The sequence below is a fragment of the Anomalospiza imberbis genome, chromosome 8, assembly GCF_031753505.1.
Source record: "Anomalospiza imberbis isolate Cuckoo-Finch-1a 21T00152 chromosome 8, ASM3175350v1, whole genome shotgun sequence".
NCBI lineage: Eukaryota > Metazoa > Chordata > Aves > Passeriformes > Viduidae > Anomalospiza > Anomalospiza imberbis.
Genome location: NC_089688.1, coordinates 27,683,645 through 27,706,496, shown reverse-complemented (window position 1 = coordinate 27,706,496; position 22,852 = coordinate 27,683,645). Strand labels below are relative to the sequence as shown.

At 40.7% G+C, this 22,852-nt stretch overlaps 1 protein-coding gene across 20 annotated transcripts in view; it reads left to right on the top strand.

The window, feature by feature from the left end:
* Positions 1 to 22,852, top strand: part of ABLIM1 (actin binding LIM protein 1) — a 189,811-nt gene that overhangs the window by 153,479 nt on the left and 13,480 nt on the right. For 6 of the 20 annotated variants that reach the window (XM_068198147.1, XM_068198146.1, XM_068198139.1 and 3 more), the window contains 7 exons: positions 2,390 to 2,467; positions 4,550 to 4,705; positions 9,297 to 9,332; positions 10,590 to 10,719; positions 12,906 to 13,094; positions 18,905 to 19,009; positions 21,289 to 21,336. In XM_068198147.1, coding sequence (XP_068054248.1) covers positions 2,390 to 2,467; positions 4,550 to 4,705; positions 9,297 to 9,332; positions 10,590 to 10,719; positions 12,906 to 13,094; positions 18,905 to 19,009; positions 21,289 to 21,336 — 742 coding nt within the window. The remainder of the gene's footprint in view (positions 1 to 2,389; positions 2,468 to 4,549; positions 4,706 to 9,296; positions 9,333 to 10,589; positions 10,720 to 12,905; positions 13,095 to 18,904; positions 19,010 to 21,288; positions 21,337 to 22,852) is intronic. The other 14 variants (XM_068198155.1, XM_068198151.1, XM_068198144.1 and 11 more) reach the window with 5 other exon arrangements.

Here is a 22,852-nt window from a genome sequence, read left to right as displayed (position 1 = left end):
TTTGCAATAGGCAGAAGGTAAAATTGATGTACACAGAAAAAATCACAGAAAATAGAAAACTGGTTTAAAGGGTGTCATTTCTGGCTCGTGGCCTTGTTAATGGGATGGTGAAGTGGAGCTTGGAAGAGAAACACAATGAGGAAATAAAGAACAGGTGCTACAACTTGCTAGTCCATCTGACAACTCCTCTTTGTACTCCAGGGTTAAGAGCACCTAAGAAGTTTATTATCAAGATATGGCTGAAGCTATCTTCTTAAGTTGTCTAACTTTATTTGGTAAATTCACTGAAGTGATAAATGCAAGTGAATTTTCCTTAAACAAATAAGTTTTTAGCAGTGACACTAAGAGATGGAACTAAGGAGCTGGAGTGAGCACTGAGAATTTCTTGTTTTTGAGGCAATTATAAAAGATCCAAAGGGCCTGCCAAATGGGAATAAGCCATAACTGCCTCTAACACTTGTTTTCCTACAACAGGGAAAACTGAGCAGACAAAACTCTCAAAGTATGTCTGCCAAAAGCCAAAGGTAACAGAGACACCCCTAAAAGTACCTCAAGTACTTAATACTGTTCCCTATGTTGTAATGAAAACAGTTGTTTTCCATAGTAACTGTAGCAACATGTTACATGTGTCTCCACTCAAACAGAGTGAAATGGAAGAATGGAAGGGGGAATAAAGTGTTTCTCAACAGCAGCCAGATTTTCCAGCTCAATTCTTGTAACATTTCCATGAAACAAGTGCTTGTTGTTGGGTGTTTTGGTTTGGGAGGAGCTTAAGGGCAGGAGAGAAAATTCTGTTCCCTTTTGAGATGTAGGAATTTGCAGCCTCAGAGAGAAAAGAAAAGAAGTAAAGGTCCAGCTGAGAAAGTGTTGTCAAACATGCTCTGGAGAGGATTTGTGACTTTGTCAGTCCACAGCTGCATCTGCTCTCTGTTTGATCTGAATCTTACATGTTTTAATGGAACATATTCAAAGCCTTTTGTTTCTCTAACCCTCCCTGAATGTGGTGACTTAATTTTCAAAAGTGAAATCAGAGAAAGCCTGCTGTATAATCCATGGCTAGTCTTCAGCACTTTATATACAGATGGTTCCAATAGCTTCTCTGGCTTTGAAATTAAAAGTAGAAAGTCTCTGGGCTCAGTTGAAGGGTTCCTTCAGGAAATGTATGCTGAGAGGTAAGATAGGTCCAGTAGCCTTTTTGTGTTCATCCAATATTTCTCAAGAAACAGTGAGCCAGGCTGTCAAGCCTTGTTTCTCTTCAGATGTGCCTGAAGGTCCCTTAGTCCAGGGGACCTAATGTCACAAGCTGATGAGGTAAGGACTGTTTTCCTGGATTTAATTTTAAGTGACCTTGAAGTATGCCACTGCACTGGTGTCATCAGAGTCATGTGCTGACACAAAGTTTTGTGATGGGATTTGGTTCTTTGCAGTCAATTAGGGAGCAAAAATTGTTCATAGTTTCTCAGTTGCAGTTGGGATATAGTTGATTTGACTACCCTTGTGTAAGTGCTGTGTGCCAAGTTTAGGAGTAATCATCACAATAACCAGGGTGACTTTTGATCAAATAGAATACTTTGCAAATGCATCAGGTTTTCAGGATCTCCACAGGTCATCAGTTGTTTTCTCTCCTGTCACAGAACTTCCCCCAGGGCATCAGTGTCTGTTTATTCCTGAAAAAGTGTTGGAAAATCTACTAAATGTAGCAGCACTGGCTCTGTAGGGATGAGAGTGTTCTCATGAATTTCAGTTTGCAGAACATTGTCATTAAACATCATGACTTTTGCAGTATGGGGAATCATGACACTGCAACCAACATTTGACTTCCCTGCTGCATCTTGCTTGTGCTGCAGATGTAGGGAGCAGCTCCAAGCAAAGGATTTCAGGTCCTTTCACTTAGGAAGGCTGAATTCATTTCTGATGATGTCATTCCTAATGGAAATCCAGGGACTGAGCACCTGGAAAGAGATTACCTGTGTGCTGTGCTCCTCACAACAGTTTTGTTTGCTGGACTGCTGATCCCTGCAGTGGTTGTGAACTAACCTGTTGCTAAAATGACCAGCAGGACTGTCCTGAATGGTTCTTTGTATGGCTCCTACAGTGTCTCTGCAGGTGTTGTTTGATTTTGTTCATTACTGTTGTCAGTGTAGTCTTTTACACTGTATGATTTAGAAAACCTCTTCCCCTCTCACATCACTCCTTCCCCTACGAAAAAAAAAAACAAACCCAAACCCCACTTGCCTCACAAGATTGTGGAATTTGCCAGAATGCTTGCATTTGTGTTGACATTTTTCTTAAATTCAGTTATTTTCAAGATACATGCAGATTTCTTCACTTAAATCTGCCAACATTAATGGCTTCAGATTGCTCTCAAAAGTTCCCTTTTGTTTTTCAGCCTACAAGAACATCATCAGAAAGCATTTATTCCAGACCAGGTTCCAGTATACCTGGCTCTCCAGGGCACACTATCTATGTAAGTATTCCTTCGGATGAATAAGCTGCCGAGCCTTTGCTTGCACATCAACTACCCGTGCTGAAATAAACCACTTTTATACTGATGCTTTATCTTAGTGCTCAAATTGTTAAAACCCTCACCATGTAGCTTGTATAGCTACAGGATTTCAAGAGCAGGGTAGGCCTTTTCCAGGTCACATTTCTCTTGGAAAGGTACAGTAAATCTTTTGATGTCACTTGGTGGTGTGAAGAGGGACAGAGGGCACAGGGGTCGTTCGACTTTGTAAGGATTTTGTGAGGAGGTCTGTGCACTTTGATACACAATTTTTGAGAGGTCTGCTCTCTATACTTGGGGAATGTGGGGAGCAAGGTCAGCTACACTGAAAGAAACCTATCTGATCCAACACCTTCCAAGTCAGAAATCAGATTTTTCAGTTGTGAAAGGAAAGGTGTTTTTAATTGAGGAAAAATAAATGTTATTAAGCATAATGCTAAATCACTGATTTTATTGATAACCTTGAGATTATAATGATGAAAATGTTGAGTAAACCCCAGAAATTAGGCAGTTACATTTATAATAATGCATAAAAAATGTCCAAAATTACAAATCTCACGTCCTGAGTTAAACCTAGTTCTATGCATTTCAACAACCACAAAAATAAGCTGATATATGAAAAGTGTTGACACTGTAGATATCAAAAGACAAAGCATGTTCTGGAGAACTGCCATTATGTGGGTAATATCGACTTCATAAACTGTAGCTTATGAAAATAATTTGCTGCTCAAAATCACTGTGGAACAACATGGCAGCCTAGATCAGGGTCTACAAAAATATCTGTAATAATTGATATTGGATTAAGAGTATGCAGACATATTTGCACCTCATTAACATACTGGTAAAAATTCTACAGAAATAACATATATTGATATACCTAAACATTTTAAGGATTAAAATGGTTTAAGGTATTTTTTAATATCTGACAATTCAAAGCTAAACAGATTTGAGTCTGTTTGTAGAATGTCCCAAATATTTCAAACCTTGCTTCTCTAGCAAGAAAGGTTTTGTATTGTTTCTAGTTTAAGGCATTGCTTAAGAACCACCAAGATCAGTGGTTGTTAAAGAGCTTGCAAAGGCAAATGCATATTAATTTGAAATTACTAGATGCTAGCACTCAGAGCAGAAGTGAATGTGAGTTTCCTTATGCAATCTACTATGAATAAAGTATCTTTTAGAAGGGTTGAAAAACAATTTGAATACCCTCTTTCAATTTTAGTCATAAATGTATTTCTGTATGGTAGATAAACATGTATGATGATTTATTTAAAGTTTTCCTGTAAGTAAAGAAATATATTAGTTATCTAAACTAAATGTAAGGCCTCTTTCTGTCTCCCTGTAATGGGTGCAGCTGACTTTGGAATTTATTTCCTATTTCTATTTTTTTTAACTAGTCAAATCTCCTTGCAGTCTTAGTGGAAAAAATAGTCCAAGCTTACACCATCTAGCTGTTAAGGAGTGAATGCTTTAGTCAGAAGCCCGGGCATAGGATGAGTGATGAATGCAATGTAATTATTTTATTTGGGAGTTTGGATACCCAGTCCTGACAGTCCTCCTTGTCTTTTTATTTCCTTCCAATAAGTTCTGTTTCCTCTTGTGTGCACAGTTACAAATCGAGTATCTGTCTGTGGTCTTCAGCATGAAATCCTTTTGTAATCTCTGTAATCAGTGAACTAAATTGATGTTATCACCCATTTTACATATGGGAAAACAAGAGCAGAAAGGTGAAAATACTTGCCTGAGGCCACAAAATGAGTCATTTGCAGAGCTGAAGTTTCCAGCTCACTACTGGGGATAAAAAACTTTTGTAACTAGATCTATATATGCCATGTTCTTTCTTCCCTAAGAGAGGAGAAAACACTGTGAGCTGCTGCAGAGGAGGCCTGCTGGAGAAGAACAAGAAGCATTCACTCCAGATGTAGGGTGCCAAAAAGGGGTTTCCATGGCAACAGTGTGACAACAAATACACAAAATCATGAATTGTGTAAAACAGAAATTGCCAGTGCATTTGTGTAAGTTAATTTATCTTCTGTCTTTGACCTTTAGGCAAAAGTAGACAATGAAATCCTTGATTACAAGGATTTAGCAGCCATTCCCAAAGTCAAGGCCATTTATGACATTGAACGTCCAGACCTAATTACTTATGAGCCATTCTACACCTCCGCCTACGAGGACAGACAGGAGAGACAGAGTCTTGGAGAGGTAATGACCCACCAGCACCTCATTCTGCTGTGCACTGCATCCAGAGCCTGCTTCGCTTCCCATGGCGCTGCTGGAGGTGGTTGCTGCTGCTGCTCACACTGCTTTGTGTCTGTCTCATCTGGGGAACTGGGAGCGCTCAGGGTGCTGCCTCACGTGTGGAGCTGCAGGGTTGGACACCTACATACTCACAGGGGGCAGGTCTGCAGGCTGGCTCTGTGTGCTTCCTCGTAACTCCCATGGATATCCTAATCTTTGGGAATGGCAAGGCACGTCAGGCAAAAGGCAGTGTGCTGTTGTGCTGTGGAACACCAAAATTCACAAGAGAATAGGAGGAATACCACGATATTCTGTGGACTAGGAGCAGCAGGATAATTGTCTCACTGGTACTTCAGGGAAATATATATCACCAGAGCACTTTGCCAGACATACTGGATAAAATTGTGTCAGGATGAAGTGCTCTTCCACCTGGGAAAGCAGGCTAATTTTGTTACAGAAATACCTGCCTCACATTTTGACCTGCTGATACTTAGTAAGGGTTCTTGTATCACACAGAAATAAGGAAAAGCCATGTCATTTATTCTTCTAAACTTGCATGTAAAGGTATGTTTCAGATTGTCAGTCCCCAGTTTTCTCAGGTGAATTTCCATAGCTGCAATTACTATTTACATGATTCCAGTGCGGTCTGTGAGGCAGGCTTTGTCATGTAATACCATCTGTCTCTGAATCAGACTTCCTGAATGCAAATCTAAATGGACGTGGAAATGGATTTACTGCTGCAATCTCAGTGACCTTACTGACTGTAACTGAATTAAGTATGAAGATAGGTTGAAGAAGAAAGAATTACAGTAAATCATTCAGGCACCAGTGGTCTGTAGATCACCAGCTCAGTGTGACTAATAATCTGCTTTCTTAACAGTGTTCTGCCCACCAGCAGGTCAGAACTGCATCAGTTTTTCTCCTTTGTTCTTAAATGTTTTATAGAACTAGGTTTTTTAAATCAGCTCAGGAATAAAATAAGAGATTAACAGGTCAGAACATTACAGAATTTCTCCCCTCCAATTTATGTTGGTAGTGAATCCAGCTGGCATCTGGTTCAAAACCACTGTGAGATGCATTGGTGACCTCTGACCAGGTCCAACTGGCCTGACCCATTCCACAAAACCTGCAACAATCACATGTCTCTTGTTAGTCACACAGGGGGAATAATCTCACCAGAGAAGGTGAACTATATGTTAATCCTTAAAGGGGAGCTTCTTACTGACAAAGCAGTATGTTGGAAGCTGGTAAAGCAGTATGGTCTAAGTTGTCAGCTTTTATGCTTGTTCTGGGAATAAGCAAAAGCCTTTGGGGTTTTCTTACACCATATTTTCACCAGCATTAAGTTCAGTGAATTTCTAGTGACTACAGAAGTTTGTTCTGGAAACAGAAGGAGCTCTCGCCTTCTTTTCAGAAGATCTCGGGTTTTCACCCAGTGCTGCTGCTGACTTCTGTCACCTTGGGCAAGTTACCTCACCTCTTTGTATCTGTTTCTCATCCCTTCCCTTGCCCTAATGAGAACACAAGCCCATTGGGGTAGAGTGATCCCTTACCCTGTGTTTGTGTTGTGGTAATCGAGTGACAGCAATCTTGGTACAACGTACATCAGTCCCCATCATCTTGAAAAGCAAAGAAGGGGACAGGTTTAGTCGTGCAGACAGTGATTTATCCTGCATTCTCTTTGCAAAGGGTGTGTATGTGGTGCTGTTAAATAAAAGGGGACCGACCCTCAGCTTATGCTTGTAGAACTACAAATGCCCCTCACCATGATTTAAAAAGAAAAAAAAACAAAAAAATCACCAGTCTCAGCAAAGAAAGATTTTTGGCTGTACAAGGGGAGATGCGCAAGAGGCACCAAGTTAATCCATACAAGGGGAGATGCGCAAGAGGCACCAAAGTTAATCCATAGATGGACACAAACCTTCATTCTAGGGAACAGGCAGCAAGAAAACGATACATTTTAGGCAGAGAAGGAGAGGAGAGCGCGGCAGCGGGCTGCGCGGCGCGGGGCTGCGCTGCCGGGGCAGGGCGGGTCCCGGCCGCGCTCCGCGCTCCGCGCTCGCTCCTCCGCGCCGTCCCGGCGCCCTCTCGCGGGGAGCCCGGCCTGGCTCCGCCTGTCATCGGCCTCGCAAGCACAAAGCAGGGCGGAAATTCATTCTCTGCTACCCATGAGGAAGTTCCCAGAAACTGCCAGGTATTCGGGTTCTTCGGGACCTGCCACTTCTGCCTTGCAAGCAGCAACCTGGTGGGCACTGAGGCCGTCTTTTGGCAGCGCCAGTTTTTGTTGGGTATGTATTGAGAAGCAGCACTTTACCTCTATGACCTTTATTTCAAGTATTCTGTTTGTTGAAAGCACTAAATGCTCTGAAGCACCTTTAACTAAACAAGCAGACATGAAATGATAAAAGGATGTTTTTCTAACATGATAGATGCTTCAAAATGGAGCAGGAATCCCACCTGGTAGTTCAGGTAAAAGACAGCTAAAATGGCATCAGTGTGAAATGCAGAATGACACCTGTAAAAGTTAGCAGAAATTTCCCAGACAACAAAATTACCTGTGTGGCTTCAGGTATTAGAGCAGACTCTCAGATTCAAGCAAGAGAGAATTGAGCCTGTTGCAGCAGAAGTTTTTATGTAAGTTTGGTCAGAACAAGCCCTCTTTCTTTTCTCTTTCCCCTTCCTCTACCTCTTTCCCTTCCCCCTTCTGGAGCCATCACTGGATTTCCACTGGCTTGCTGTTCGGGGATGGAGCTGCTTTTCTCACTTGCCTGCACAGTGTGTTTCAAACTGATCATAGTGTGGCCTTCCGTGGTAGACCAGGTTTTGAAAGACCTGGAGAAGCCAACATTCCTTGGCAGCCTCAGAGTTTGAGATCTGACAGTTCACCTGTGCATGTAACTTGGCTGCAGAGTGAGGTTCCATTTCCCAAAAAGCCACGAGACGATGTCAGCTAGTGATGAAGTAAAAATACATGAAAGGAAAAATACCTGGATTCAGCATGCTACTTTCTGGGCTGCCTTCCCAGTCTTAGATTCCTATGACTACCTTTTACTGTAGCCATTACCTCAGCATCCAGGTAACCCCAGCAGATGATAGAAATTCATTTATTTAGAGTAACACATGAATTGCTAGTAGAAAAATGTGGGACTGTACCTCACAGCATGTGCTTTTTTCATTCATATTGAAAGTTTTGGGTTAGCTCTCAGTCTTTTAGAGAATATTGTTCCAAAGCACTGTGTATGTTTCATGTGGAGCAAAGTTTTTACAGCTGCTGCTGTTAGATGATAGGAAGTAGGAAAATATGAATATAAAAGACTTTTAAGGCTTTGATGGAAAGTAGCAAAAGCTGTTTTTAACAGCTTTACGGAAACTTGCTGAAAAGGACTTGTCCTGTATCCAATAAAAAACATTGTTCCTTTGTTTGGATACTTAGCATTCCCAGTGTCACCAGCTCCTTGAGAGTGAATAGTCTCTCAATCCAAAATTTATGGATATCTACCAGCTGGATATTTATTACCAGAAACTCTGCATGCATTTTACACTACTGCTGTTGTACATTAGTGTAGTAGTTGGACCAGAATCAGCAGTTTTGCTTCTGAGATATTATCTTAATAACTATATCATTCTATAATTGTGGTCTTATTTTAAAGCATAATCTCTTACCCAGTTTACTATGACAAATGATATTGAAGTTTTGTGCACAAAGGAAATAATTAAATCCTGATCTCCCAGCTTCAAATTGTCTGGTGGTTGAAGAACACATAACTGGTAATTACACATAGCCTTTATTCTTGTTTGTACCATCAGTATATGCCTAATCATATGTTTCATCTAAAGGTATTTCTTGCCTCAGTTTCCCTATCTGTGTTACAGAAACTTTTCATAATATTGTGCATATTTCTGCCCACTGGCCTTTGTGCAGTTCTTTCAGTACACATGCTTGTATTTCCTATCTGTTCTCCTTACGTAACCATGGAGGAACACAGAGATTTAAAGGAGGTCATATCAAAGAAATGTTGATGACAACTACGTGCTCCTTTGCATGGGTATGAAATGTAAAGGCCTTGGGGAGAAGCACATTTTTGCCAGAGCGTGTGTGTTGGAGAGAAAACATTCTTCATCCTGGAAGATACGCTGTATTTTGATTTTCCATGCAAAGCTCTGAGTTAAGTTGATTTACTTTTGATTTCCATTTTAAAGATTTCTTCATGACAGGCATGGTTGTTAAATTAATAACTCTTTCTGATTTTGATCTTTACAGCTATGTTTTAATTACCACAATGATTAGATGGCTAAGATCATCTTGCATGGTACTTGACTGAATTAATCACACTTATAAAGATTCTCCCAGAAACTTTAAATATCAGTGATTTATGGACCAGTCCCTGAGCCAGGTGGAAAAACCAGATTCCATTGCTGGAATGGTCTCAGTGATTTCTGCATTGCCACTTTGCACTGTCACATGTCAGAGTATCTGCAGCAATGTCTAGATTACCATTTTCTGGCCCAGCATATGCAGTGATCTTTCATAACCTTATTTTTTATATCTTTGCAGTCTCCAAGGACTTTATCACCTACCCCTTCTGCAGAAGTAAGTTTGGTGGAACCTTTGGGAGCAGTGTCCTTCTGTGATTAGAATTATTCCCTTGAGCCAGTGCAGGCGTTGGGTTTGTTGTCGGTCAGATCCATATCTGTTTGCCACACAGGCGTGTTTTCCTCAATGTTGAAACTTAACAAAAGTTATTTCTAAGAAGGAAACATGAAGCTCTTACTGAGAGATTGTACAAGAAGTGGAGCTGCCACTCCTCTCACTTGCTGTCTGTAAAGCAGAGCCCTTTGTCCAGCAGGCGTCACTTCTGGTACATTCCTGCTCCTCGTGGCACAGGCGGATTCAGGTCTCGAGAGCTGCAGGATTTACAGGAGACAAAATGCTGCTCTAAGCATCCAAATAATAACCCACGTTTGCTACTGAAACATTTGCAGTTTTGTCTTGAAGAAAACATAACTATATGGTCTGGTTTGGTTTTGCTTTGCCAGAGGAGTTAATTTGAACATCCTAATAACATGAAGCAGTTGGGAAGTCGTTTGTCAGGGTACAATAGATGCAAAATCATTATCGCTGCATTATCCTGTTGCTTCTTTGCACCATAAAAGTTGTACTTATTCCTACTAGTTAAAAATTAAGGGACTGTAAAATTTCTTTTAAATCTTCATGCATTAATCAGTCCTTTCCCTTTTGTCCTGGTTTTGTTTACTTCATGGAGGGGTGGGGGGTGAGGGTGTAGTTTGTTTTGAGGTTTTTTGTTTGTTTCCTTTATTGGCTGTTTATACCCCAAGGAAACCAAGTAAACTGAATTTTGCTGTACAAGGTGTCATGTTTTCAGGTGAATGGCAAATCTGATTTGGATATAAATACCTGCTGCTGTAGCTGGTGACACATGGTCAGTTTAGCCAGAGAGAGCTCTCTGCTGCAGCTAGTGAATTCTTGCTGGTCTCCAAGTTAGCTCACTGATGGCCAGCTCGTGTGTCTTGTGCAGGACACTGCAGGACACACATGCTCTGGATGTCGCTTCCCTTATGGAGTCAGGGAATGTGGGCAAATCGAGGATTATTACAGAGTTTAAAAGAAATTACAGGTGGAGTTGGAACCTTCCAAGACTGAATTCTGACTATAAAAATGGGTTGGAGCAGATCCTTGGAGAGCAGTGCTAATGAAGTAGGTTGAAAGCTTAAGGGATGTTGCTATTTCAGTCGCTTCTGCTGATGCCTTCAGATCCACAGAACTTAAGTGCTGCTAAAAATGTGTTCTGTGCCTTTACATTTACCAGTGGCTGCCTCTGTCCTGCAGGGCTACCAGGACGTTCGGGACCGCATGATTCACCGGTCTACCAGCCAGGGCTCCATTAACTCTCCCGTGTACAGCCGGCACAGCTACACCCCCACCATGTCACGTTCCCCCCAGCACTTCCACAGACCTGGTAAGGCCAGCTGCATTACAAATCCGTGCAAAAATAATGTTTCTGTATTATGCCACTCAGTGGTGCAGTGAAGCGCTTCTTTCTCTTAGAAGTGGAAGTTTAGGATTCAAAAATTGTTGTATATTTTAATGTCTCTTTTTCTACCTGATTTTTGTTCTGGATTGACATAGTCTTTTGCACTAGGGTGACTGTTTCTTGCATCGTAAATATGCATCTTCTGGTTTTGTTTCCAATCAATTGTTTTAAAAATATTTGTATGTTTCTGAAAGCAAGCAAAAATTTGCAGCGGTGAATCGTGAAGTTCATTCTGGAGTTTGGGAAAAGTATCACATATTGGAAACAAAAATTATGGCTTGACTGTACAGAAGTTAGTAATTTAGGTTTGTTCCCTTGTAAAAAATTCCTTTAAAGCTTGATGCAGCCATAGAATCTCATATTCAGAAGCAAAACACCCATATGTTCCAAATTGCTTGTCATTTTTTAAGACATGGACTCAGAAGGTATCTTTTTAATTCAAGCTGTAGGCAATTGCCTGGGAACACTTGAAAACACACTTTATTTCTGGTTTAGCAGTGAGGTACCAAGTCCTATGTACAATACAGAAAAATTGCAGGTCATTCAGGTTCCCAGTGCCTTCAAATTACTGGTTGTATATCTAAAAGCAAGATATGAAAATGAGCTATTCATCCACACCCAAAATGCATATAAATGTATTGCTAAATGCTACTCATTGAAGACTTTTCAAGACTGATTTTATTGTGTATGGTAATGAATTAAATCTTTGTGATCTGTTTTTAAATTAATTGATACAATTGCATGGTTTCATCTTCCTTGGTAATTACAGCTGAACAGTTGGGATGCCAAAAGCCCATATGCAATAGGAGCTGCATTTTTAAAATTAAAGATTTATAATAGAGCCACCACTGTGGAACTTGAATGCTGTAGCCATTTCCTAGTGGGGGTGGGCTGAAAGCAGCCAATTGTGTCTGTCAGTGAATGCCTTATTTAAGGGACCCAAGGGAGGTGGGACAGAAGCAAATTGTGTCTGATACTTAGTGCTGACAACATGACTGTGTTTTAAGATGACGTTATAACTGAAACTGAAAGAGACTTGAAAACGTGAAAAAGCTGCAAACTTCTGTTGCTTGGTTCTCCATGACTGAGGGGATTTTTCCATTTTTATCTGTTGTCTCAGGGATATGAACAAATTCCCTCCCTATTCTAGACTTGATAGTGATTGGGTTTTACTGTCTGTGTTCAGTCAAAGACCTTCCCCAGAAGCAACCTCTGTTTATGTAACTCTTGTGATGGGCAGATGGGCTCAAGCCAGACATGTGAGCCAATGTAAAATCTTCTAAAGTCCACAGCCTGAAGGATTTTCTGGAGAGATATTTGTTCGGACTTATCTATGTACAGATGATCTCATCTTGGGCTCACCTGTTACTGATCCTCATATGACACAGAAATAATTCTGTATAATTTGTCATTTGATGGTTCTTACCCTGTTGTGGGGTAATTGTTAAAGCTACTTTAATAATTTTCCTACAGTAATTATTTATTGAATAATAGCACAAACATATATGGTTTTTCCTCCTAATAGCACTTCTTTTCAACATGTTATTTTGCAAGAATAGTTTCTCTCTGAATAAACCCAGTGGCCCCAGATCACTTCTCTTTTGCTCTTAGCTAGCCCTTGAGAGAGAAGTGAACTTCTGTACTGACGTTGTCAGGATAAGGTTCTTCAAAAATCGAGTGCTACAAGTTCTGAAAAAGTTTGCAGCCTTTTCCTCCACTGGTGCCCTAGCTGATGTTGGCAGCATTTTAGGAATGTCTTAAAACAATAGAAAACAGCTTGCATGCCTCTTGACTGACATTTTTTGGTCAGGCACTTTTCAAACCAGCTGCTTTCTTAACTAATTGAGCGTAAGTGTTTGTGATGTTTGCATGCTGGTAGCAGGCTACTTTCTGGTAACAAGGCATTGCTTAGAAGCTCATTAAGCCAATGATGTTATGCTAAATTAGCGATGCAGTTCAAACCTAAGCCTTCCTTCTAACACTTCCTGTAATTTTGTCTTAACATTTACGGGGCCCTTTGGCGCGTCTTTAACCGTTTTGTTGTTTTTTCTCCTTCCTTCTTTCCAGAATCCTAATTGTTCAATGCCTTTTTTTTTCTGCTTCCTTCGAAGCCTCCTTCCCTGCCTGTCTCTTATTGCTTTTCTTTGTCTCCGTTCTGTCCTGCCCCCGCCTCCCCACCGCCGCAGAGCTGCTGGCTCTGGGCGCGCGGCGCGTGGCACCCCCGCGCTCCAGCGGCCCCGCGCTCCATGACTCCCGCCCCAACTCCCCATTCCGACACCACTTCATCCCCCATGTCAAAGGTAAGGAGCCAGGCCTCTCTCCAGGGAGTACCCTCCAGGCTGGAGATCTGTTGGCGCTCTGGCAGAGCTGTGAAGGCGTGTCTCGGGGAGGTTGCCTATGGCTGTGTCGCTGAGCATGCCTCAAAATGTGCTGTTGCACTCAAAACTACGTTTAGAATAGACATAATGTCCTTTTTTTGGAGGAAATATGTCATTTCTAAGGGCCCTAGTTGAAGAGTCGCCAAGCATTTACCTGGTAGAAGTACACAGAGAAGCACTGTCATTTATTACTCAGAACCTGTATGTGCCTAATTTAGCTTCTTTCTAAAGCAGTACACAACAATCCCTTCAGCAGTTAGTTTATCAAATTTAATTATTACTGCCTCATTCTTAAAACATGCTGTGAAAATTTGATTACAGTATTGCCTGAATGAGAACAAGGTGATCAAAAATATGAAGAAGAAAAAAAAAGAGGTGATATAAAGATCAATGGCAACAAGGAACTTAATCTTTGTTATTTACCTTGGCAATAATTAGGGCCCAACAAATTAAAATTAAAATCTCTAGGCCTGTCCTCAGCTAGTGCAAATCAGCAGGCTCTGCTGAAGGCAGTAGCATTGTAAGGATATGCATTATTTGAGGATCTTGTCTTTTTTTAAATCTTTTACTTTCTATGGTTTGATTTGGAGGATTCTCCTTTCACTGTGTCTGTTCAAGGAACTCATTTAGCTCAGTAAGCTTTTAGTTTTGTTTCTTGCTTTTTGTGAATGTGGTTTTACTCTGAGTTCTACTGGAGCACTTGGCTGGGCCATCTCTTCTGTTTGGGGGGAGAAGGTCATAGCTTATATCCCCTACCAGAGGTCAAAAAGGCAAAGCTGAGTAAGTTGAACATAGATTCCAATCTGACACCATTGATTAATATAGATATTCATAAACTGGAGATAATTAAAAGCAGTTACAAGCAAGTTGTTGCCATGAAGTTTCAAGAAATGCTCATAGATCTCAACATCATAGCTCTTTAAGCTTTCAGATCACCACCACTAATTTTACTCTTGCCTTTTTTAAGATGATTTTTGATAATCTGCACTGGCCACTTTTCTACTATGTCTCTATTTTTTAAAAATCTCACTTAAAAAGATTGGGACCCTTAAAAATAGCTTTACTGCTCATTTCAGCATGCAGTTAATTCATAGTCCTTGCAATTTCAATATTTCTTTGCTGTAAATCCAAATTAATGCTCACACTCTTTCAAGTGGCATTTTCATTGTTTTTCTGTTGAGAAAATAGCTTCTTCAACAGATAAATGAGAAGAACTATTGGAAATCCATGCTTATTGTTTTCAGATTGCAAAGAATCACCTTGGCATGTAGGTCAGGTATCTTTCTCAGTTATTGTTAGAAAAGGCCAAGTGGGACTGCAAGTGCTGTAGACAGAAGGGGGGAGTATGGTTTTTTATCAGGTATGTCCTGAAAGATGTAGAAATCTTCAATTTTCTGAAGGCCTGGACAGCATTTATGTGTCATAACTCATCCAAGCTCCTGAAAGCTCAAATTCTGTGACAGAAGAGGCACCACGTGATATTTTTAGTGGCTCAGCCTTTCTCACTTGTACTTTTAGCAAGAAGGTGACCTTGATGTTGGTTTGTAAGAAAGATTTTACAAAAATATATATTTTGGGGTTTTTCCCTTTAGGAGTCAGAAAATACAGGTCATGTCTCAACTGCTTTGGTAAAGGGGCATGATTTCCCAGCAGCATAATGATACCTGAAGTGTCATATGACACATTACACCCATGTTATTTTGTATACTCAGGCCAGAAAAGAAGACACTTAGACCAGTTCCAGTGTGTTTTCGTACAGCATAAGGCTTAAAGAAGCATAGTGATTAAACCTTATAAACACAGCCAAAAGTAAAGAAATTGGATGAGTGAAAGGGACTAAACATGCCTTAGAGTGAGAATTTGTTGATGTAACATATATGTTGAAAAAGCTGGAAGAGTGTGTAATATACATCCATTTAAACATCATTTAATCTAATTTGGACTCTCCACTGAATTTGGTCTTGTCTCAATAAAGCACTGTCTTTGCTATGAAAGAATCAAAACAAGTCCACGAATGAAAGAAACTCTGACCCTTCTGAAATAAGAGACAGAACCCTCATTGAGAGCCAGGATTTCATCTTGCATGCCTAGAATTTTTCAGAGGCATTCAAGAATATTGCAAAGCCCCCATAAGATTTTCATGTAAAAGGGTTCCAAAGTAATGTGTATTCCTTTGCTCGCAGACCTTCCCATGAGGAATGTACCCACCTTCATAGAGAATTTGGACCTTGATTTTCACAGGTTCCCTCTTTCCTTCTCTGAAATCAAATGCTTTCTGTACCTGGTAACTATTTCCAGGGTTTTGTGGATGCAGGTGCAAGTTCTGCACTGGAAGACAGTTGTGTATTGGCTTTTCAATGCTTTTCAGTTTTGTGTGTGAAATAAAGGCTACACATCTGTTCAAGAAGATGTATGATAGTTTGACAAAACCTGAACAGGAGTAAGGGTTTCAGGTACTTTGGAGCTTGTTTTCTTAAGTCTACTCAGAAGTAGAGCAACTAAACTGGAACCTGACAGAAGGCTCAGTGTTGGCTGCAAGTTGACAGAATGCTGTGTTGGTTGCATATGGGTTTTTTGGCCTGATTCTGTGAGCTGAGCTTGCGAATCCCACAGTGAGCCCAGTGGTGAGCACTTCAGAAGGCAGCAGGGACCTGCATTACACTGGGCTGTGTGTGGGCAAGCAGTTCTATTCCTGGCTGCTAGGGCAACTTGCCTAACAAATTCAGCTATAGAGAACAACTACCTGATGGAGCAAAAAGAATGAAAGAAAAAAAAGCCTCTGAATTTTCCTTCTGCTGTGCTCTAATGATTGATTTTTAGATTAAGCTTGTTCCATTATCTCTTAACATCCCCCCACCTACACACAGACATACTCAACTTGATGACCAGGGTGCAAGAATTAGTTCTTTCTGCAGTGCTGGTGAAATGGAGTGCTCTTGTTGCTTTGGGGAGTTAAGAGTAGTAACAGCATATCTGCGGCAGTGAGAGAGCCATTTCTGTGCAGGCAAGGAACCCAAATTTAATGGGTTTTTATGTAAAGCTGCAAGCAGGCTGGCCACGAGGCCCTGGGAGACAGGCACAGGCAGCCAGGAGCTCTGCTTTCCTCTGTGCATGTGCACATTCCACAGATGTTGGCACTGCTTCCATAAATTGTGGGTGGTTTTGCTGCTGCATCCCAAGCACTTAAGCCTCGTTATGAGAGTGGGCTCCTCAGGGATGGCCTAATGGGAATCTAAGTGAATGTACCATTCCTTCTTGCAGAGGTTGGAGGCAATGAGGCTGCCATCCTAGGAAGTGTAAAGATGAGTTATTTGTTACTACTAACAGGAGTCATTAGGTACCCCAGGAAATAGAAGCCAACAGAGGCATCTGTAAAGCATCACATGCAGGATGATACCACAGTGACTGCCTGCCTGGTACTGGCTGCATTATACAACATGTCCAGTTCTCTCTGAACAAATTATCTGTGTCCCAGATGCAAGACCAGCCAGCATACATTTATGGGTGTGAGCACACTTAGTTGTGTCTAGAGGTAGACAGGGGTCTAAGAAGGGTTTCTTCTCTGTATTTGTAGTGTTGGTGATAGAAGCATTGCAAATTGAACATGCACACATTTGGTCTACCAGTTCCCAACAGGTAAAATGTATTTGTGACTCTTCTGTTGAGACAAGTCCACAGGTCAATAAATCCCTTTTGTTTTTTCTCTTCCATTGGGTATAATTGCCAAAGGAAGCAAAAAGGCAGAGTGACATTCTCTATAAAGGACTAACTATATCTCAAGACATATTACTATTGATGGGATTTTTTCCATATAAAACAATGATTTTGCTGAAAAGTAACTCATAATTTCTCAGTAGAATCAAGAGACATGAGTAAAATCAAGTGAGATGTCTCACGATCACAACATATCAAAGGGTGGAGAAGTAGAACACAATATTGGAATTGCTAAGTAAAGGCCTATAGATTGAGATATAACAATAATGTTTAACTAATCATTCATTTTCAGAGGTAGCAAACCCAGCCCTTACTGTTACCTGGCCAGAAGCTCGGCATCACTGCACCCAGAATAGAAAAACACCATCAGCACATGTGGTTGAGAGAGCATCATGTCATTTAGGGCTGAAATGTCAAAGTGGTAAATACAGAATCTTGCACATGCATTCCTCTGGACAAATTTTGTACAGCCAAGCCCCCTGAACTGTGCATGTAATTTTTAAAACATTCGTATGCAGTGGGTTAACTTATATACTGGCTGAAGCCTCTGGGGCGCATCTCAGCAAGGTTTGTAAAAGAGCTTTTTTCTTTTCCCCTTCAGTGCCTCTTGGATTGGTAGATGACTGTTCAAGTAAAAGAGGATTTCTTGTGTAAATTGTAAAGAAAACTTGTTTTTTCCTTCTCCCACACCTGTTTCCCCACCTCAAATAGATAAATAGTGTGTTGAGTCTAAGGTTCTGGGGCCTCCAACAGGACATAGGAAACAGGCCTGAAATTTATTTTTTCTTATGTTTTATAGCCCTTCTGTATTTGTTATCATTTCCTCCTCCACCCTCCATTTTTTTCCTGCTTTCTTAATCAACATTTCTAGGGTTTTTTAAGTCCTAGTACGTACTTTAAAAATGGAAGGGATTTGGTTCCCCTACTTTTCACTGCTGGGATCATCCCCCACCCATGTGAAATAAGCACCTGTGTGAATGGTTTTCTTTGTGTGAGTTTGCTCTAGTTTGAAGAACAGTACAATAAAAGTGGCAGCTGCATTCTTTCAAGGTACACACACACAGATGTGAATGGATATATCTGGCTGTTAAGTCTTGATCCTTGGGATCCACCATCGTGGTTGTGCAACAGCCCTCCCTCCCTGACAAGACAGAAATTTTCAGGACGGTTGGATTGCTGTGGTGCATTGTCAGGAGAAAAAGGGTTAGTCCCAATAAAAGTAATCCAACAAGTGGAACAAACTGTGTGTGCAAACTAGAACTGAGGTTTTTAGGTATTAGATTCAGATTTGCTAAATCAGCAGTGGTGAAGAAGTATGGTCATCAGAACCAAATTTGGCATTGACAGATATGGAGTGGCACGAATGATGTGTGCGCAGCCACCAGATGGGCTGCGCTGCTTTACAAATTATTTTGCCATATCAGAATTTTCCTAAACCAATGAAAGAGTGTTTGAGGAACAGTTATGCCTTTTGATATGGGCCAAGTGACCTAACAGCTATTTTCTGTTTCTGGTTTCTGCACACTTTTGGTTTAGTGAACTGTAGTAACTGCCAGCATCTGCTTCTATCTGCTTTGGGTTTGCATATCAACTACTCTGCTCCGTATTTGCGCCTATTAATTCCAAATATCAATCTCCGTACTAAAAAAATCATTGCCAAGTAACCTTCCATTCTTCTTCCCTATACGGCCCATCTAATCACCAGCTATAAGCTCCTGCCTGCATGCCGTCAGAATGAGTCTGAGCTGCTCAAACCTCAACTCCAGCCTGAACGTGAATTTTTGTCTCTGCAGGAATATCAGGGGGGAAAAAATGTCACCAGGGCTACTACCAGTTCTCCTTATTGTTTGTATTTATACTTTTGTTTCAACTTCTTTTCTCCCTGGAGGTTTTGATTCCACCAGTTTTGTTTGGGTTTGATTGGGCTTGCTTTTTTTTTTCTTTTTTTTTCTTTTTTTTTTAATTATTATTATTGCTCTCCCTCTTCTCATTTTGTTTTCTCCATTCTTTCATTGGAGGCAATGAGCCGTCCAGCGGTCGGAACTCCCCTGTCCCCTATCGGCCTGACAGTCGCCCTCTCACTCCAACTTACGCTCAGGCCCCTAAACATTTCCATGTTCCAGGTAGGAGCTGGCACTGTGTGTGTCTCGCTGTCCTGTCACAGTGTAGAATGTAGCCTTTGTAACTTCTGTCTTGTCTCCATCGTTTCACACCGTTCACCATGGGTTGCACCCTCAGGATTTGGAACTGCTTCTGGGCTTGCTGAGAGGAAGAGTGCCTTAAGAAACGTAGAGGTTTATTGTGATTTTTACCTATTCTCTGGGTCAGGTGTTTCACTCTTAGAATGCTTAATTTTTCAGGGTTGGCTGATGGCCTCTGAGCTATATATGAACTATGTAGGGCTTGATTTTTCTTCCAGTTGCACCAGCTGAGCGCCAGCATAGCTCTGCTAATTTTAGAGGAGTTGGTTTTGATTCACATGCAGAAAAGAGGTGGCCAGTGAGCCATTATATATATTGTTCATTCAGATTGTTGTGGCTTATTTCAGTCTTGAACACAACAATTCTAGTTTAGTGTCCCTTTCTTTTTAAAGCAGGTGAGGTTGTTTCTTGCTCTGTGCAATGGCTTGGTGTTCTCAGAGAGACCTACAGAGCCACAAGGATATGTGTGCCTTAGGATGTCCTTTCTATAGGGAGCAGTCTCTGTTTTGAAGTGAGCTCCACAGTTGTTCCAGCATCTGAGAAGACCATGTGTCATGGATTTTGATGTGTATCCCTGCTTTGGACGTGTATCTGGCTGCTTCAGCGCTAGCTGAAAGCCTTGCTCTGTCCAGTTATTTTCAGATTCCCTTCAGCCTGGTGTTCCTCCTCACTGCCAGAGGTTACTGCCCTTCCTCCTCTCCTCAAATCTGGCAGACAAACAGTTTGTGCACACCCCCTTTCAGTCAGGGTGACCTGGCTTGGCTGAGGTCGGCTCTTTTAACCGCTTAAGCTCACCTGGCTCTCGGTGCCTCACCTAAACTCCAGCCTAATTGCATGAATAGCTGTGAGGAATGACCTGGAGCATGGTGTGGGAGCTCTCTTCACCAGCTGGGGCCGTGCAGCCACGGAAGGAGCTGTGTTCCCATCCTCCCGGGAGCTTTCTGGTGTCCATGTGCGCAAAAGGACTGCATGACTACCCTTGTAATGTTCATACCTGTTTGCTGGTCAAGTGGCTATAACAGATCCCACACAGGAATGAAATGCCACAGCCTTTGTGTGCAATGAGTTTGCCTGTTTATTTAAGGATGTAGGGTTCTGCAAAGTAAGATTTGCCTCTGTTTCAATAGATTTTTAAGTTTAACTTTCCTTACCACCAAAGGCAACATTGTCTCCTATAACTTTTTAATTGGATCTGTGATACAGCACATGTGTTTCTGAAATTCCTTTTCATCTTTCACTCTAATGTAACTGAAAACTTTTTTTCAGGCAGCATAAAGTAGCAAAATGAGTTTCTGACATTAATTTCCTAGCTCCCTGTAGCTCAATTTGCTCTTCTAATAAGATTTTGGCACATTTTTGCACTGTAGTGCTGATTTTGGATTAGCTTTTGTATTTGTAGCTGTGCTGAATGCACAAAATGTTGGCTCGAGTGGGAAGGTAGTTTAGAGCAAAATGGTTCCTGTCTTAGATTATTATTTGGAAAAATATGGTATCATTTATACATGCTGTAGATTTTACTGCATTAGAGTTCTGGGAAGTGTTTTTATTCTGATTTACATAGGTAATATGCAATATGGTGGGCCGTGTGTAAAAAAAAAATACACAAAAAAAGAAAATCTGTCCTTACAGTATGAGAATTAGTAGCATATCAGTGAACACTGCATAAAGAATCCCTTTGACTCACTGAGGTGTGGCTCTTGTTGCCTGTTCAAAGCAGTGTCCTAGGTGGCTATTTTGTTCTCTTGATTTTGAAGTGAATTGTAGGCTCACTGCATTCTCCTCTATTCAATCCAGCCAGTCAGTTGGAAAGAAAATTGAGCTGTTCTGACTGAAGCACAATTTTCCACAAAAGTTATTTGGGGTAGTTTTCCCCAAATGGCTTGTATCTTCACCATTGAAATGTCTTGCCTGCTTACATTTCTTCTCTTTTATCCCACTTTAAACTTGATGGTTCATGAGTTGATGCATCCACATGTTACAGAATCAGCTCCAAAGGACTTCATACCACATGTCTTCGACTTCTCACTTGTTCTTATGTTTTCTTTAAATCTGATTTTGTATAATACCTAGAAATAGCTTTCTGGCTTTTTCGTGTGCTACATCCTTGATTTGGTATATCTATTGCTTTAGTGGTTGAGTTATCTTTATGTACAATTGGAGTCGTTTTCATATTCCCTTTTTTCTCTTTCTTAATATCACAGATCAAGGTGTCAACATTTACAGGAAACCACCCATCTACAAACAACACGGTAAATGACCTTTCCCTTTTTATTTCAAAGTTGGCGTGTCAACTGAATTGAAAAGTGTGCAGTTTGTGAAAAGCATTCCGTTTTTACTTTGCAAGCATAAAAATTTAGTAGTCCAAGCTTGAAGCGGCTGTAATTGCATGTCCTGGAAAGTGATTATGTTTTAAAGCCTGTTGTTTCATTTGGATTATATGGTTTAATCTTGCCATGTGGATATTAATGGCAAAATTGCTGAGATTTTGCTGTTTGCATTATGATACCTTCCAGCATTTCTCTTCTTTAAGCTTTTATTTTAAGAGTACAGGTACTGATCATGTTAAAATGAATTAACAACAGACTGATCTCTGACAGGGACTTCACAAAATATCCTTATTTTAAACAGATACAGTATAATAATTTATTTCAGCAGCAAAGATAAAGATATAATCAGACTGGAATTCTGAATGTACCTTTAATGTGGCTTTAAATAAGAATCTTTGATTTGTGAAGATATTATAGGTGACTTATCACTGACAAGGCTAATTTGACTCTCAGCCCTGTAATGTAGTTTGCTGTACTTGTTTTTCCAGGTGTTTGGGTTCTGAGTTGGACAGCAGTGTTAGTGCTCTAAGCTTTTTGGTGTTGGTGTTGTCATAGTAAGTCTGAAATGACAGTGATTGCAGAAGCCCACAGCCTTGCCTGTCTTTAGTCCTACAGGTGAAGGCTGCATTATAAAGGAGTGTGTTTACTCTTATAGGGAACATTATAAAGCAATCATCATGAAGGAGTGTGTTCACTCTTCCCTGCTGTTGTGAATAGAAAGCTGTGGATAAGAGATGGCTTTTATTTACCTCAGTGAAAGACAAATGACTCCACTATTTGTAGACTGAATTTTCATCCCTTTGCAGATGTTTTATTCAGTGAACTGTATTTAGGGTTAAGTAGCAAATCAGCAGCACTGCAGGGCTTAGACGAGCAGTTGGCTGAGAGCCATTGAGCTGGGATGAGCAGGAAAGCCCACAAGTCCACTGTAGTCAGGAGTGAGCACTGCAGATTACACTGCTCTGGTATCACATCAGGGTCTTCCCCTCTTTCTTTTTTAAGTTTCAAACCATATACTTATTTTGAAAAAAAAGTCTTAACATTTTTTCTGTTTATTTTTATGGTTTTAATGTATCTCCTCACCTCCCATTAACATGTGAATGTTTAACCACTGACATCACCAATTCTAATACGTAAGTACTGTTTGAAGTCATGCTTTTGTAAACTCTGACCAGCTTCCTCCATGCCTGCAGTTATGCTTAGAGTTTCCCAATCATCAACTGCTCAGAATTCCCAATGATATCTAACACTGACATTGCTTAACTACCAGGAACATTTTGGATGAGCAGCACAGTGCATCACTTTGTTAAAAGATGTCTTTCTGTTTAAAAATGAAAAAAGAGAAAAGGAAAGAAAATTCTGGAACCGTTGCCACTGACACATAGCCTCATATAAGCAGAGGTGATTTGAGCTAATGTTTTCCAGCTCAGACCTAGTT